Genomic DNA, 17003 nt, shown 5'->3' on the forward strand with positions numbered 1-17003 from the left:
CCATGGATACTTTGTTATTCCTAGCTTCATACAATTTCAAGATCAACACTTTCGTCAATATTAATTGTTGAAGTGTACCTATTGTCTATATATGTTAATAGGCCTAATACATCTTAGCTTTTCATTCAAAACTATGTAAAATCATAGCCAAATGGCCCAATTTAATAGTACTCCTATAGTGGAGTATTTGGTTTTAGATTGAACTGCACAAAAGGGCCATAACATTTTGCGGTGTAACAGCAGAGACCTCTAACATCTAAAAATCCCACCACAGGGATCTAACAAAATATATAATCACAAACTTTGTATATTTTGCCATTTTTCGGACGAAAATGCTCAAATGGGCTGAAGGGCAATTCAGTAACTTTACCAACCAAACCTGCATTATTATGCACACCTATTCTGCACACTGCTGTGTAAGAGATGTCAAAAATCATAGTCTATTTTTCCATTCTCTATTTTCTTTCATCTTTCCCTCTCTAATGATTTCATTCCTTTCATTCCTTCCTTCCTTTCATTAACTACTAAACTGATTTGTTTTGTTCATATTTACAGAAATACTACTCCAGTCCCTATGTTTTAGTATGTAAAGTGGAGTAATATGAAACTATTTGTTTTTATGTTGAATGATGGAGTATTTTTTTATAATAATAATTCTATTATTATAATATACTTTATACTACTCCACTTAGTTTTTTTAAACATGGAATAGGTGTAATTAACAAAAACTAAGTGTTGTATAAAAATACATTAGTACTATTATAAAAGAAGGAACATCATAAAAAATATTCTTCTATATGTAAAGAAACTATCCAACATGCATGTCAATAATGAATATTTATATTAGTAAGAAATGATAAGTCAAGTTAATTTTAGTAAAAACAATGATTTCTACATGATATTTTATTCTAGTGTAAAGAAGAATTCTTGTGATAAAAAAACAGCTAGTATAATCATCGTATATGAGATTCCATTCAATCAATTAGCATTTTTAAAGAGATGAAATAATAAGCGTCAAATTTCATCAGTATTTACAGTTTTGAATAAAATAAATCAGTTTACTAGTTAACGAAAAAAAAATGTAAACAACTTTTAGAAAAATTTATTTACATATATTTGATGGAAAGAGATAATGGCTCGGTGTGGTGGGGCCATGTGGATGGAATGATTGAATAGTCTGAAGGTAATTATTGGGAAAAGGAATTAAAAATTAAAGAAACAAGTTAATAAGTCACATCAAGTGTAGGTGTGCCGGTACATGAAGCAGACTGCATGGCAGGGGCGGCGTCAGCCTGTGTTTGACGAGAATGCCCTTTTAGGGGCTGAGGATATTATGGTCCGAAAAAATCTCATTTGTGATTATATATTTTGTTAGATTCCTATGGTGAGATTTTTAAATGTTAGGGGCATCTGCTGTTACACTGCGAAAAGTTAGGGCTTTTTTTGTGTAGTTCACTCTTGGTTTTAAATGAATGATAATCTTCCCATTGAAAACCCTATGTAACACCAAACATGAAATATTTAATATAAACTAAGTAACTTAGTTAAATAAACAAAACTCAAGGCAACACAATATAGATAATAACGTTACAGAAAACCTTAATCTTGATACAAAATACAAAATCAATAATTTGGATAAAATAAAAGAGGCCTAGCTAGGATAATGGTAGTGTGGGGAGCAAAATAAGCGGATTCTTCTTATGCATAGTGAACCCCGGCAATGCCTCGGTGTCGATAGGTGGGGCCGAGGGCGGCCCCGCCCAATCAAACGAGTAGAGAAGATTAGCCAGGGCGAGGTGTATCGACACCATCCCCATATTCATCCCGGGGCACCTCCTCCGTCCGCCTCCAAACGGGATCATCTTGAACTCCCAGTCAGAGTCGGACACATTCAAGAACCTCTCAGGCACGAACTCCTCGGGATCCTCCCAGATCCCGGGGTCCCTAGCAATAGCCCATCCATTAATAATGAATTTAGTCCCAACTTCCACTTGCAACCCTTCCACAACATGAGACTCCTCCACCGTCCGCTAAAGCAGCGGCGCCGGCGGGTACAGCCTCAGCGCCTCCATCACCACCGCCTTCAGATACGGCAGCTTCATCAGCTCGTCTTCTGTAATCATTATTCCATTATCTTTTCTCCCCACGACCTCCCTTATATGCTCCTGCGTCTTCCTCATTATGTCGAGCCTCAGCATCAGAGCTGTCATCGTCCAGACAATCGCGGCCGCCACCGTGTCCGTCCCAGCCACAAACAGGTTCATCAGCAGCGCCTTGATCTGGTCCCACGTGATCGAATCCGGCTTCTCTCTTTTTAATTTTAGCATGAGATCAATAATATCCGATTCAGAAGAAGAAAATGGGGTTGAGATGATCATCAATGAGCTGCTGGTAGAATGAATCCAGCTCTTGAAAATTGGTTTCGACCCGGCTCGACAAGCCGGAGAGCTTGTCTAGAAACCCGAACACCTTGAAGTGGTCGGAGACGTAGAACGAGACCATCAAGGCCTGAGCCTCGAGCACGAGCTTGTCGAGTTTCTTCTTCTCGTATTCATCATCGTCGTAGGTTTTCCCAAAAGCAACGCCGTAGATGGTGTTGCTGGCCAGGGACATTGCCATGTCGCTCAGATTGGCCGGCTGATTGAGTCGAGCGTGCAGTTTGTAGACGACGCGAGACACCTGAGCCTCGCTGACAGGGCGGAAGGAGAGGATCTGTTTGGGGGAGAACAGATGGAGGGTGCACATTCTCCGCGTCTCCCTCCAGTGAGGGTTGTACGGGGAGAACGCCATGTCCACCCCGTTGTAAGACAGCTTCTGCTGAGCCAGGACAGGCGGGCGGCTGTCCTGACTCTTCAGAATCTGTTTTGCAACTTTTCGTGATGAGACCATGAGGATTGGGGTCGACCCGTGTCTCAAGTAGGTGACGCCGCCGTACTTGTGGGAGAGGTCTTGGAGGTAGGCGAGGGGTTTCGCATTGTCGAATTGGAGCAAGTTGCCTAGCAGCGGCCCCTGCAGGTCCTGCTGCTATACTGCGTTCTTCTTCTTCTTCCTCTTCCTCTTCCTCATCCTCATCCTCATCCTCATCCTCATCAGTTTCCGAATAACTATGAATAAGATTATGATTGTGCATACACCTATCTTCATCTTTACTTATTTGAGTGATGAATTTGATTTGCCCTAGGGCCTTATTTATACTGTAATATGGTATCCATATTCTTGAGATTGGTCAATACATGTGGATATGCAAATAAACATGTGTGGTGTGGTGTGATGTGAAGTGATATGAGTCCTACTTTGAGCTCTAAAATATTTAACCACTACCTACGCACTAGCTATGCATATTAGTTAAAACATTAGTGTTGCTATGCAGGTATGCCTGCACTCTGAAATTGTTTTTTTCAATTCCCAAAACCAAATTTATGCATGTTTAAATTTACTCTATTAATATGCAATTTATTAAACGTTTTTACTTGAACTGTTGTATGTATGGAAAAAAATACTCCCTCCGCCCACCATAAGCGAGCCACTTCTTTTCAGCATGGGATTTAAGGAATTGATATTTAAAAAGTTAAAATAGAGAGAGGAAAAAGTAGAGGAGTGAAAAGAATAAATTGAGTGAGAAAATAAAGTAAGAGATGATTAAAAATGAAAATGACTCACTTATGGTGGAACATCCCGAAAAAGAAAGTGACTCGCTTATGGTGGGGCACATGGAGTATTCAACTAATTATAATTGCAAAAATATTCTCTATCTTCGTATTTTTTCCCCTTTCTATAATTATGATTATCACACCATATACCAATATGTTTAGGCCATTGAACTTTTAATCGTATATATGGGCCTAAGTTAAAATAGAGGTACTGGTAAGATTCTTGTGTAATACTCCTCGTTATTTCTACTCTAACTTAGTCGTATTCCCTTTTTGATTGTCCAACTAAAATTATAATTGAGACAATTTTTTTAGTAAAAAAGAACATGTAACATTCTTTTTTTATTCTCATTTCGTTTATCCACTTAACTCATTAGATACAATTTTCTTAATTTTTCCACTTAATTAACTCATTAGATACAATTTTCTTAATTTTTCCACTTAATTCACGTATTCCCTTCGTCCCACTAAATAGAGTATGAAAAAATTACTTTTTTTTGCATTAGATTTTATGTAGTGTATTGTTTTGTTAGTTAAGTGGGAAGAGAATAAAGTAAGAGAAAAAAACTGAGAGGATGGTATTTTCATTTTAAAAAATGTTCTATTTTTAGCATCACAATCAAAACCAAAAAATATTTTATTTTTAGTTGGACAGTTTCTTAAATTTTGTATTCAAAAGAAATACTACATTAATTATAATCGACGATCATGCATAAGTATTTTGACGACCCAAGTGCATTTCATGCAAAACATGTGAATTTATCTTAAGTATTCACTTTTGTGGTAGGTATTGTATATAATTGCACATGATTAAGTAAGTGGAGTGGAGTTGTTTTATTAACTACGAGTAATTGTTATCGGAAATATTTTGCTGCAATTCTCATATATCGACCTGTTAATTTTCTCCGGTAAATTAATATACCGACCACTCTACCATTAGACCAACACACGTAACACAAAGATATACTAGGAGTAGTACTTTTATATATGAAAAAAAGTGCTCAAGGCAGCCATAACTTAGCAATATTAATATCATGAATGTGCCATACAAAACTGTTTCCCCACTTCAACTGTATCCACACAATGCACCTGTGACTACTGCAAATTAAACTTGAAGGATCTGTATACCTTCTTGCTTACTCTACCAGGAATTTACCTGCAAGAACCAATATCTCTACTCTCCCCTCCATAAAAAATTCAACTCTGCTATATCCAGTTGAATACTCAGTGTTTGTGAAATGTCTATTAACCGGTAACTTGTTGGTGAACATCAGTACTTAATGCGGCAGAAACATCAGTTCGCAAACTAGACATCATCACCTCTTGGAGATGGTGGTGGCTGGTTATTGCGCAGACTAGGAGATGGAGGCTCAGATCGGGTGCTAGGAGATGGTGGCCCAGATCGCGCGCTAGGAGATGGAGGCTCAGTATCTCCCCCCTTCTTCTGCAGGCTCCAATACATGATGCTTGCTGTAAGGGTCAGCATCATCTTCTGGTTCACCTGATACCATCAGTTGCAACAGTTTAGAATAGTCTGTTACATTTTTGCATAATGCATGTCGTATATGCTGTGTGCTTAAAGCAGAACCAATCTGAATATAGCATCTTATTCAAGTGTTACTTTTGAGATAGTAAACTAGCTAGTAGATAACTAGTTTACCAATCTGAATACAGGCCAAGCAAAAAGGAGCTAATACTGTAATGTGCACATTCTTTTCATATGCAATTGGCGAATGTACCTCAATTATATCCTCAGGTAATAAGAATATGGAGCATCCAAGCTTTCGCGCAACACTGATTATATATGTTGCATTTGATTTTTTATCTTCATCTGCATTTACAATTAAATCCAGTTTCAGTAAGAATAAATTATAACAGGTCATGTTGTGAGGAACAATCAGACACAACAGACAAAAGTAGACATGCAAGTTAATTACAAGGTTAAGGCACGGATAAAGTATAGTTCCTAAAATGGTTAGGAGTTAGGCCATTACTCCATTTGGCTCCTAAAATAAACCCTCTTTCTAATTACATCAATTAAATTTTCAACCAATCCTAAGCATATATTTGATTTGTTAATCTCATTAGCTGCAACAGAAGATCCTAAATGAGGACTCCCATACCAGTTGTTCCCTTTGTAACTAGGGCCCAGTTGACCACCCTTGGCTCCACGGAACTTAAAAGCTCAAGAAAGAATCTCCCAGTTGCGAGGTTTTTATCCTGATAATGCAAGACAAAGACAGAAATATAATAGCAAATGTATACAAAATAACTGCATGATCAAGACCTTCAGCATTACCTTGAAGCTTTCCATTTGGGAACTTCTACCAGATCTCTTGACTTTTTCGTTTGCCCAATTCAGTATGTCAGCATCTCCAATTTCTTTTCCTTGGGAATGCTGTCTCAAGTTTTTTAAAAGTTGGATCATGTTAAATCTCATTAACTGCCACAGAAAAGCTGCAAATTACAAACATGTAAAGTTATGTTGATGTTTAAATGGTACTATAAAGATCTTAAGTATTTTGATGAATAAATATCATGCAGGTGTCAAAAGGATGTAATGTGAAAACATTATGATGTTAGAAAGAATGCAACTCTACTTATGGACAGATGCAGCATGAAAAGTAAAGCAGTGTTGATGATATCTACCCATAATCATTTAAACACAGCATTTTAGACTACCTATAACCAATGGATGAAACTAAGTTTAACATTTTGAATGAAAACAGAGATCAGAATTAATGTACTAAGTTGAGCAGTCTTACATATTATGAGCTTCTTGTTTCCTTGCAAAATATCATTTCCAGCAATATTCACTAGGGATAAGTTCAAATCCTTCCCAATACTCACAACTTGGTTGCAATTCTCAAGTTTCTTGAAAGAATTAAGAGGTTGTTTTGGAACTTGCTTCCAGTTTACAGATCCAGGAGAAGCTTTGTCAAGTACTTCCAGTAGAACACATCTGCATGCAGGACAAGTCGAAGTGAATTAACTCATAAAGCTAAATGTCAAAACAAATAAAAGGAAACCTCACCCTCCCCTGACATTCTCAAATAAATTATTGACGTGGGTTTCAATCCCAAGGCTGTTAATCCACAACCGGAAGCATCTCTCCTCCCGTGAAGTTTGAGCATCATCTTCCTCCATCTCAGCCACTGGTACCTTCGACTGGTCCACTGAATCTGATAGTCCATTTCTGAAACAGTAATTTTGATATTCAACACATTCCTATGACTAGACTATTGGACATTGTATAAATAGAGCATACTGGGAACACTATGCTTTATGATCTTTCTTACTCCATAAAATGAATTCAGAAATAAGCTGGTTATACCCAGAATGGATGAATTATCTTTAATCCTGTATTGGTAGTAGGCCTCCCTCATGTCATTGTCTAGTTGAAATAACCATGGTATGAAAACAAATAAAGGACAGCGAGATGACCAGCATTTCACCACATATACTGTATTATATTTTGAAACTTAGATATCTTCTTCTAACATGTAAAGCATTAGTATTATATTGAACTGTACTGAACTACTGAAGTTCTGCCTCCATAGCTGGAAGGTGAGTATCGTAGTCTACCTGTGTTGAAATATTTGAGCAACAAATGCAAGATTTAGATTTGTCGATCCCTCAACGATGTCTTTTGGAGTAACATATCTTTTACAATCTAGTTTTTCAGCTTGCTCAATGATCAGTCTTGCTCTTTCAGTGGGATCTGTTGTTTCCAATGTTGAGTTTGTGCCAAGTTCTGGGGCAAGTGCATTGAGCAGGTGAGCATAAGCTTCTCCATCCTGCAGTTAGAATGGGGTATGTTGAGCTGCACAGACTAAATAATTGCAAAGTTTCTGTGACTTCTAAATAAGGCTCTTAGAGGCTTCTGCCCCCTAGTTCTTTCCTTACCTTCAAATCTGAGGAAAAATTTGTAACCTGCTTCTCGAATCCTGCTCTCTTCAGATGAAAGTTCATCCATTTCAGAAGAACTTTCTCTGGGGCTAATCCCATAAGCTCCTCTACATCCTGTGTCGGATCACTTGTGAGTGCACATGAGAAAAAGCTATTATATGAAAACAACTTTGAGAGTTCGTCACCGTGGAATCCTCCATCAGCTCAACAAGTTGAGGAGTCTTCTTTAAATCAAGATCAGATAACAATTGTATCTGTTGTTTCACAAACAAGGTAAAGCAGAAGTTAGCTATTTTTAACTTATGTTATGCTACAGACCTACAGAATTTGATTTACCTTGATTATTTGGCACATCAACCCAACAACTAGATGAGGCTGTCAGACAAAAAAAGGAAGTTATAATGATTCGTATCCATGCTGATGATATCTACACTGCACTGAAAATGAAAGACAAAACGACAAATAGCTTACTCTAGCTTCAATCAGGTCTTGCGTGCCAATGTTGACCACAGTGCACCCAATTGCCTTTGCAGAATTGAGGCAAAGGGTATGGTTCTCGTTCCTCTCCCATGGATTTAGAACCTTCTTAGTATTGATGGCTCGCTCATCTATAGTATTAGGTACAGCTACATTTATGAGTTTACTGCATCAAATAATTACACGGGTGAGAAAAAACACAAGAAATCATTCTTGTTTTCATACATGTATGATTTTACAGGGAACCAGTACCATAGAAGAACACCATCCTTTGCCAATTCAAAGATATCATCACTAGATGGATCTAATGGGAGATAATCCTTCAAGAATGGATCTTCTCCAAGATAGGTGTTGATGTGGTTGACATAGGAAGCCTTCTCGGATTCACTAATTGTATGATGCAGTGTAGTAGTTGTAGTCGCTTTGAGAAAGGACGACTGAGGTTTATGACCACCCACTTTATCTGAGGCCTGAGCTTGCAGGTTCAAATAATGCTACACGTGTTTGAAATATAGGTGATCCTTAGGTGTCTTTATCAATATATCCAATCATGGAAAAGGAAATGCACAGACAGCTAGGAAGCATATTATAGTAATATCAATACATACCCTAAGGAAGGATTCAAAATCAACTTCTTCATCCAAATCTGGAGATGACTCCTTTAAGATGTTCTCGATCTCATCATCTGTTAACAATTCAGTAAGCTCGTTCAGTTTCACCAATACAGGAAGCAAATCTGCCAATATAACCTTCCCAGCTTGGTTCCGTGCCGAGACAAACTGCAACCATAGCCATATTCATTTTTGAGAAAACAAGGTCCAATTGGTCAAAAGGGGTGAGGAGATATCACAGTACCTTAGATTTAAGGCCTCGTAGCTCGACTTGAGTGAATTGGCTCTGAAGCCAAGGATCGGAGACGACTACACCCACGAAACTCGACATATTCTCTTCTACTTTGCAATGAAACACCAGATAACAGAATAAGAAACTGATGATCTATAAAGAGAAACAAGATATATTAGGTGGAATTGGAAATGATCTTACAAACATGGGAGATCGATCTATATCCATCTATATTCTACAAACGAATCACTGTAACAGAAGCTAATTTTGATTATGCCAAAACGCAACTAGTTGAGGCTATGAAGAATGTAATTCGAATTAAATAACTATCTGTAATTTCTTATACAATATCAATATACATTGACATACGTTAAGAATCATATCACCAAACAATTGATGTGCTCATGAGATATAGATCGATGGATTACCTTTCGATGATTTGTCGTTCACATCAGATGAGGATCAACCCCATGTCATATCTTATGCATTTGATTGTAGTATTAGTGCGTGTGTTTGGGATCAAATTCGAGAATGAAAATGGAAATGAAAAAGGAAATGGAAATGGAAATGATAATGAAGAATGGAGGATTTGATAGGAGAAAATGCCGTTTCGGCTTATGGACATGCGAATACTCAGGAACACAAACAACTGCCTATAACGCTATTTTAAGCCTCCTTTTCCTATACCTTAATTATATAAATAAATGAGCAAAACATAAAATAAAATCATATAAATTATTTACATTTTTCTTAATTATGAGAAAATTTCCGACATGCTACGTCTCTGAGCTTATTGACGTGATGTGTGCATGTGTAGAATTAAAGAAGCGACGACTAAGTGTATTATACAACGTCTTTAACCAGACATTTTGGCCACATCATATATACTTTTTCTCAATTCAGAGATTAATGAGACAATTGAGAAAAATATCAAATTTGTTGTATAGTCGGTCATTTTTAAAGTTGCGTGATTAATCAAACTTAGTCATTTTTGGCAATTTGCTTTAAAAATAGATAATAGTAGCAATTACTCTATAAAAATAGATAAATTACTTAGTCGAAGTTTTTAACATCTTAGTTTGGTACTAGTTGTTTCTTTAATTTTCTATTAGAGCGACACCCTAATAAATAACACTTGTGATATTAAACATATTTAAAAACATAAAATGAAAATATTGAACGCTCTTTATGAATATGAAATTCTAAATGTTGGTTTTGTCTTAATTTTGAGTCACTCTTCAAGATGAGAGTGACTCAAACAAACCATTTGTTTTGCCAATGACATAAGGCAGGCAAGATACAATTAATAAAATGCAACTGATAGAATCGATCTCTGGCAACAAAGTATACATACGTACATGAGGGGAATCATATACATAACAATAACATGTATGATAATGAATAGCTAAGAGGAAAAATTGGTATGCAGCGATCCATAGCAATTAAATTAATTCAATACTCAAAAGGCAAACACAGAAATTAAACAATGACACAATCAATCGAGATCATCATCAGCGGCACAACAACATCAGCAGCATACCAACAATAACCGTCACGTGATGGCCGTGAACAATATTCGTCGCCGCAGAATTGGAGTGCGATGAGGAGGATGAAGAAGAAGAAGAAGAGCCTTTGTCCGAGGCGGCGGAAGGCGTGTCTGCGGCTGGGGCTTCCGCGGCAGGAGCTGGAGCCGGAGCCGGGGGCAGAGGTGGAATGTCGGTGCCGAATATCGCTGTGGGGAGGAGGACTTTATCGGTCTCGTAGATTGCGACTGGATCGGCGGCGTGGACGGCGCTGATTACCTTGGTGCTGGTCCATCCGGAGTCGATGCGGATGGTGCCGGCGTTGTCGGTGAAATTGAGGCCGAAATTGGGACCGCCGGCGAAGGTGGGGATGGGGTTGTTGAGGCTGAGGTTCCGGAAATCGGAGAGGGAGTAGTAATGCGGAATGGCGTGGAAGGAGATGACGGATTTGAGCTGGTCCTGCGTGAGGTTGGAGAGAGAAGCTGGCTTTCTAATAGATGAAAACGCCTCATCTTTGGGGACGAATAGAGTGATTCCTTCCTCGGTTTTGTTGGCTTGGTCTTGGAATGTGTCGATCAGCTTCGTCGACTCCAGGTATTTTAGGAAAATGTGGAACGGCCCCGCCACCGATAGCAGATCAGCTAGGTTAACGTAATCAGTCGCCGGTGCCGGCGCCGGCGCCGGAGTCGGAGTCACCGGCGCGTGGCTGGTTTTCTGTCCGTTGGCTGATGCTGCGAAACAGAGGAGCAGCAGAGTGCTGCAAACCACAACATTCATTCTGATCGATTTCAACATCTTCTCGATCTACTTCGAGCACCTCCTTCTCCTCACTCGCTCTCTGCAACACATAACTCACTTGCTTTAGCAATGTAGCTAGATCTGATGAAAGGATTAACTTAAATCTAAGCAGCTGGTGGTTAATTTGTACCAAAAATAACTCCTAGAAGGAAGAAGCAACAGATCTATGGACGAATTTGAGATGTGAGAAGGAAAATGCCGCTCTACAACCAGATCTATAAGCTTAGAATTAATTAGATTAGGTTGAAAATTCCAGATCCAGACATTTAGAGTTGAATCAACAAGATAGCAGAGCTAAATTAAGAGAGAGATTGAGATTAACAAACCTGAGGGAAAAGGCAGTAAAATGCAGCGGCAATGCGGCGGAGGCAGCGGAGTTATTGAGTGCGTTGATGCAGCAGCAGCAGCAGCAGCAGCATAAATATAGAGGAGGGAGGAGATGGTGGCAGAATTATATGGTGTTTGTTGATGAATAAAAGAATAGATGAGGTGGAGGTAAATTTCACCCACCCACCCACCCCCACTCCAAATGTTACTGATCAATAAAAACAATAATATATCTGTCTTAAGCATCAACCAAAATTCAATAAAACAGTTTGTTTGATGTTCTACTATGTAGGTGGGATTTCTGCGTCAACCTCCCAACTTAACAACCCCAAAACTTGTACGCTAATAAAGCCATCTCTCGATTTTACTAGTTCTAATAGAGGTTCTACTATTTTACCCCCCACCATTTTTCATATCCTAGTTTCAAATCCAACATAATCTCATTTTATTATTTTACTCTATTTTTTTATTTTTGGAATTATTTTTGTCACCCATTACACTACTACTAAAGTGAGTCTAGTTAATTATCTTTCTCTTTATCCCTCATATTTTACTAATTTTACATTTAAACTCAGTTGTTTCTATTTCTGGAGACGGATGGAAGATAGTCTAATGCGTGTAATTTACAACGAGGAATCACTTTTTTGTTTTACTATATACTAAAACAGTTGTATTTATGTTAATAAAGGAGTAATATTTATATTTATAAGTATCTCTTTTGGTGATGACCTGTGATTTGTAATCAGCGTGTGCTAAACTTTTTTTCTTATGAGTCGGCTGTTACTCATGTTTATAACGTTAGGTTTTCAATTTAAAAAAAATCTTCGAATTAAATAGTGTGCATCTCTAATTTAGAATGCAAGGCGAGACATAAAATGTGGGTATTATATAATCTATGTTACTCCCTCCGTTTTTTAAAAATAGCAATTGTTTCTATTTTGGGTCATTCCTTAATAATAGAAACTTTAGAGTCTTTCTATTTTAGGACATGAACCCCGCAATCCACTAACTTTATTTTCACTAATTTTTCTCTTAATCTCTCTTACTTTACCAATTTTTCTTTTTCTCTCTTACTTTACCAATTTTCTCACTTACTTTACCAATTGTATATTAAAACTCGTGTCGTTTCAAATGTTTCTATTTTTCAAATGCGGATGGATTATATGATATAACCTCCCAAAACAACAAAAGAAAATTATTTGATTTCACTGTCCAACTGCTTATATACAAGATTATGAAATACCAACTGAATGATATGAAACAAACGGTGTAATATACATCTCACAAAAATATTTTGCTCACATCAAATCTTGACGTGGTCCCTATGAATATTTGAAATTATAGGCCTCGTATAATTTAATCTCAACATACTAGTAATAATAATATATGCGGTGGGTGCTAAAAAGCAAGATTGGTTGTTTAAGATAGTTTAAAGACAAGCAAAATGAATTAGGGACAATCATATTGCTGAATTTGCATTGTTGTAGCTTGTGGGTTTTCAAAAATGCCAACCATTTAAGCAATATTGTCTATATTTATCATATAAAACGAGAGATTCCCTAGGAGATTAAGATTATAAATTATAATAGTGGCGCGAGGCACATAAATAGTGAAAAGTTGCGTTATTTTTCTCTCTTGTATCATTAATTTCATATTGCTATGATTTATACTTGCTACAAGAGAGAGGAAATAATCTGATTCTCCCCCTATATAGTATTTGGTTGGCTTATTCTCTATAGTAAAACCATCATTTTAGATAAATAAAAAGTAAGAAATCAAATCATTTTAAAAAGTAAGATATCATGATACGATGGAACTGTATAGGTGGGTGGCTTCTAAGTTATAATGAAGGAAAGAAAATCAAAGAAATCAATGTAGAAAACAAGACAAATCTTTTCGTAGAAAAAGATTCAATGAAATTCTTGTAATGTTTTAGACATATACACTATCCTTGTATAATGGGTGTCAGAGTAGATAAATAACCATCCACAAACCAAAGCAAAGTGAATTCCATCCACAAACCAAAGCAAAGTGAATTAACTTGGCAGATTGCAAACATGGTGCCAGATTCAGACACTGTGTTCGGGTTCAAACTGGACGGAAACAACTATCCGCTATGGTCGAGACTGATGAGAGTGGCGATCGGAAGCAGGGGTATGTCCAGCCACATCACTGGAGTACCTCCGCCACCAACAGCAGACGATCCAATGTATTCTCAGTGGGTGCAAGATGACCATACCCTCTTATTTTTGCTGCTTCAGAACATGGAGATGAAATTGGTCACCTTTTGCGCATATAAACCGACCTCCAAGGCTTTATGGGATAGCCTTGCCGTCATGTATGGAGACGTAACCGAAGCTGACCCCTACGAACTTTATTGCTTGGAAGTTAGGGCAGACAGAATAAAGCAAGGACAACGTACCTTGAAAGATTACTGGAACGAGTTGCAAGGTATATGGATGGATATTGATCGGAGACAACCAACTCCTCCCAGATGCTGTGAAAAAAACTGCTGCGCCAAACTAATAGAAAATAGCCGATTGTACCGGTTCCTGGCCGGATTAGAAGACAGATATGAGGGAATCAGGCGAGACATCCTCAGGGAAAGCCCGATTCCCTCACCCGAGGCTGCTTTTTCCATGATAACAAGAGTTACAAGATACAAGTGGGGGAGAAGCTAGAGCAAGAGGAAGGATAAGCAAGTGAAAAGCAAAAACAAAGAAAACTGCTGCTGAAATGATAGAGGAGAAATGCATAATATGGAGGTTTTATCGAGTAAAGCTATGCTGTAGAGTTTCATGGTTTTAGTTTTTGTTATAATCTAGTGTCACAACGCCTCAAGTTAGATTATGCTTATGTTTTTTTTTGCAACAGACAATCAACTCATTGTGATGGAATGCTTTATTTATGATTATCATTGATTCTATAATCTTTTGAGCCTCTGTATTACTTTTTCCAACAACCACAAGCATTCAAAAGGAAACAACAAAGCCAAACAACATGTATAATATTTTGGAACCTACACCAATTTTTATTATATCCCATAATCATGAAGCTTTTAAACATCTTTTGCACTAAGAGGCCAAATAAGTATTGATTAATGATACCAGTATTCAGAGATTTTTAACAACCAAGCAAATATATTTCCAGTCCTATACTAAACACAAACAGTTCATATAGTATTTCTGAAGTAGAATGAATGAGGCCGAATCAGTGTGTAATTTAGTTAAACAGCAACCTATGTCACTACTCAACATCATCTAGAATTGCCAAGCTTTGTTCTTGAGGGGGGCCTGAGGTTCTTGGGTATCCACCGAAATCACTTTTACGAGGTTTTGCAAGTTCAACGAACACTTGTCTCTCGTCAAACAACTGAAAGAATAGAAAGAATAAACAAAGAGACTCTTCATATGTCATTTTTGGTCATTGAGCTAAATCAATTGTATGGTATGGAACCTGATAATCCATGCTTTCTAGAGCGAGTAATGCTGCTTCTTGTGAGGTGTATTGGATGAATGCAAATCCTTTTGACTTCTGTCTAACTTCGTCCTTGACAAGTCTTACTGCCAGTGACATAGATAAATCATCATAAACTAATTACTACAACTTAGTAGAAGAACAAATCCCACCAAATCTACCTTCGGCTATCTGTCCATACTTTGAAAATTCCTTCAGAAGGCGACTTTCACTTGCCGAAAAGGGTAAATCTGCATTCAAGTACAATTAATAACCAAAATAGTTTTAGTAAATTAGTAACAAGAATGAAGGCCAAAAGCTAGTTCTTTTGAAATACATGAAATAGTTTACTTTGCTTGAGCAAAAAAGAAAGTAATGAAAACCACTGGGAAGGGATAAAATAAGAAAAAAGGAGCACCGAGTCTTAACCAGATGGAAAAAAAGCCAGAAATTGCAGGTATTTGTTGCTTGTTCTGTCCACTATAAATGAAATTCAAAGGATATAAGGGCACCACAGTCACCCCCTCAGGTATGCAAGTACTTGTATACACTAATGACATTTGGGTAAAATGCCAATTAGTTGAAAATAAGCCTCAAATTGAACACCACTATTTCCTTACAAAAGCTATATAAAGAGAAAGCTCTCCAACATGATAAGGAATGTCTACACCTCTAACATCATAATCCCAAAGATCTTAATTATGTATTCAAAACTTTTGCACTTCTAAGCTGTAACAGAGTTTGTGTCGAAAAGAAATTATTCAAAGCATCATCTATTAGATCATTGAGAAAGTAGTGTCTACATTTTGTAAGACAATCTCCAAATGAACTCATTCTAATGCTTGCAGCCAGCTAGCCAAGATATAGAAGCTAGATTAATAGAATTGTTGTATTAGACCTCCTGAATTTCATTCAAATGTGGCTTATTTTACAAGACAGCCGTGGGAGCATGCCAAGTTACCAAAGTTGCCAGTGTCTCCCTATAAGTCTAATTGAACTCAAGCACAGAGCTTACAGTTTGATACATACAACATTTCATATCTGTTGGAAATGAATGAGAATTTATAATAATAATAATAATAAAAATAATGCATATAACAATAAATGGAAGAAAGACTTGAGCTTCAAATTCTGTGTTTACGAGGAAACATCCTTTTAAAATGCTTCCTCTGAAAGACAAAATATACAAATAAAAATAGTATAGTACAACATAATTAAAACATAGAAGCTGAACAAAATTAGTGTAGAACAGAATCGAAATTGAGTCCTTAGAGATGTTATGAGCAAGAGAAGATAAGAATTGAGATAAAATAAGTTGAAAATGATGAAATCAAACGGCGAGGGAACTGAAATGAACTTACTTTTGACGATAATTTTGCTGGCGAGAGGGTAATTCTGACAATAAATCCTCGAGTTTGGGGATTTATTGGTGAAAGAAGAAGAAGAAGAAGCAAGAAAAGAAACGGTGTTAGCCATTTCAAGCAGTTTCTCAACCTCAACGGAACACAGCACGAGGTGGTTCCGTGACGATTTAACTTGCGCAGCTTGATCCAAATCGAATAATCAAATTTTGTTTAAAATTGATTTCGAAACTAACCAAGAAATCGAGGGAATTGCAGTGAGCAGATTATGCTTTTCATTTCGGACTTCCCAAGTAAAAAGACTATCCGAAAAAGTGTGACCAATTAAGTTGGGTGACAAATCCAAATACAAAGCCCATTATCTATTTCATGCCCCTAGAGCGCCCACACATCGATAATACTAATACTGATTTTAATGTGACATATCTGCATATATTAATATTGAAAATATGAAGAAATTTTAAATTTCAAGGCTCACTTGTTTGAAATAACCAAAAGCATAGTGTTGTAAGTCCATGTGGCAGACCCATTTGATCGAGATTGGTTGATGAGGGTTTCGCCTTCTGGTTGTTTTCGACAATCGGATCATCTGAAATATGAACGTACACTTTGAGGATCTTGCTAGTTTCCTCCAGAGCGGAAAATCAGTCTTCGGTGAA

The 17003-nt window shown here is 37.3% G+C and overlaps 3 protein-coding genes and 1 pseudogene across 6 annotated transcripts; all 4 read right to left on the minus strand.

Moving 5' to 3' along the window:
* Positions 1–1644: 1644 nt before the first annotated feature.
* Positions 1645–3144, minus strand: LOC121784133 (annotated as a pseudogene).
* A 1470-nt stretch (positions 3145–4614) lies between these two features.
* On the minus strand, positions 4615–9518 carry LOC121783307 (fimbrin-5-like). Of its 3 annotated transcripts, none has more exons than XM_042181337.1 (15): positions 9308–9518; positions 8892–8986; positions 8645–8815; positions 8289–8530; positions 8031–8202; positions 7896–7934; positions 7745–7813; positions 7557–7673; positions 7236–7447; positions 6685–6846; positions 6416–6612; positions 5950–6107; positions 5774–5870; positions 5390–5481; positions 4615–5151 (listed from the first exon to the last, which is right to left on the minus strand). In XM_042181337.1, exons 2-15 carry the CDS (start codon positions 8976–8978, stop codon positions 4957–4959), a joined length of 2010 nt encoding a protein of 669 aa, XP_042037271.1. In that variant the 5' UTR covers positions 8979–8986; positions 9308–9518; the 3' UTR covers positions 4615–4956. The 3 variants fall into 3 exon arrangements, with proteins under 3 accessions (XP_042037271.1, XP_042037273.1, XP_042037272.1); XM_042181339.1 differs by having other exon boundaries at positions 8892–8989; XM_042181338.1 differs by having other exon boundaries at positions 8892–9032.
* A 664-nt stretch (positions 9519–10182) lies between these two features.
* Positions 10183–11700, minus strand: LOC121783241 (fasciclin-like arabinogalactan protein 7). 2 transcript variants are annotated; one of them, XM_042181253.1, is made up of 3 exons: positions 11527–11700; positions 11331–11415; positions 10183–11240 (listed from the first exon to the last, which is right to left on the minus strand). In XM_042181253.1, the coding sequence occupies exon 3, from the start codon at positions 11195–11197 to the stop codon at positions 10391–10393; it is 807 nt and encodes a 268-aa protein (XP_042037187.1). In that variant the 5' UTR covers positions 11198–11240; positions 11331–11415; positions 11527–11700; the 3' UTR covers positions 10183–10390. The 2 variants fall into 2 exon arrangements, with proteins under 2 accessions (XP_042037187.1, XP_042037186.1); XM_042181252.1 differs by lacking the exon at positions 11331–11415.
* A 2894-nt stretch (positions 11701–14594) lies between these two features.
* On the minus strand, positions 14595–16678 carry LOC121785538 (small RNA-binding protein 11, chloroplastic-like). Its single transcript, XM_042183992.1, has 4 exons — positions 16345–16678; positions 15166–15234; positions 14984–15090; positions 14595–14899 (listed from the first exon to the last, which is right to left on the minus strand). Exons 1-4 carry the CDS (start codon positions 16457–16459, stop codon positions 14774–14776), a joined length of 417 nt encoding a protein of 138 aa, XP_042039926.1. The 5' UTR covers positions 16460–16678; the 3' UTR covers positions 14595–14773.
* Positions 16679–17003: the final 325 nt, after the last annotated feature.

This window comes from Salvia splendens, chromosome 21 (genome assembly GCF_004379255.2).
Source record: "Salvia splendens isolate huo1 chromosome 21, SspV2, whole genome shotgun sequence".
Classification (NCBI taxonomy): domain Eukaryota; kingdom Viridiplantae; phylum Streptophyta; class Magnoliopsida; order Lamiales; family Lamiaceae; genus Salvia; species Salvia splendens.

Excerpts from the sequence above, each read along its gene's own strand:
- LOC121783307 (XM_042181337.1), bottom strand. The coding sequence starts at position 8,978 with ATGTCGAGTTTCGTGGGTGTAGTCGTCTCCGATCCTTGGCTTCAGAGC. Across the intron at positions 8,816-8,891 it reads TACGAGGCCTTAAATCTAAG|TTTGTCTCGGCACGGAACCA; the intron begins GTACTGTGATAT and ends CTATGGTTGCAG. Across the intron at positions 6,847-7,235 it reads GCTCAAATATTTCAACACAG|AAATGGACTATCAGATTCAG; the intron begins GTAGACTACGAT and ends TTACTGTTTCAG.
- LOC121785538 (XM_042183992.1), bottom strand. The coding sequence starts at position 16,459 with ATGGCTAACACCGTTTCTTTTCTTGCTTCTTCTTCTTCTTCTTTCACC. Across the intron at positions 15,235-16,344 it reads CAGCAAAATTATCGTCAAAA|ATTTACCCTTTTCGGCAAGT; the intron begins GTAAGTTCATTT and ends ACTTGAATGCAG. Across the intron at positions 14,900-14,983 it reads TAGAAAGCATGGATTATCAG|TTGTTTGACGAGAGACAAGT; the intron begins GTTCCATACCAT and ends CTATTCTTTCAG.
- LOC121783241 (XM_042181252.1), bottom strand. The coding sequence starts at position 11,197 with ATGTTGAAATCGATCAGAATGAATGTTGTGGTTTGCAGCACTCTGCTG.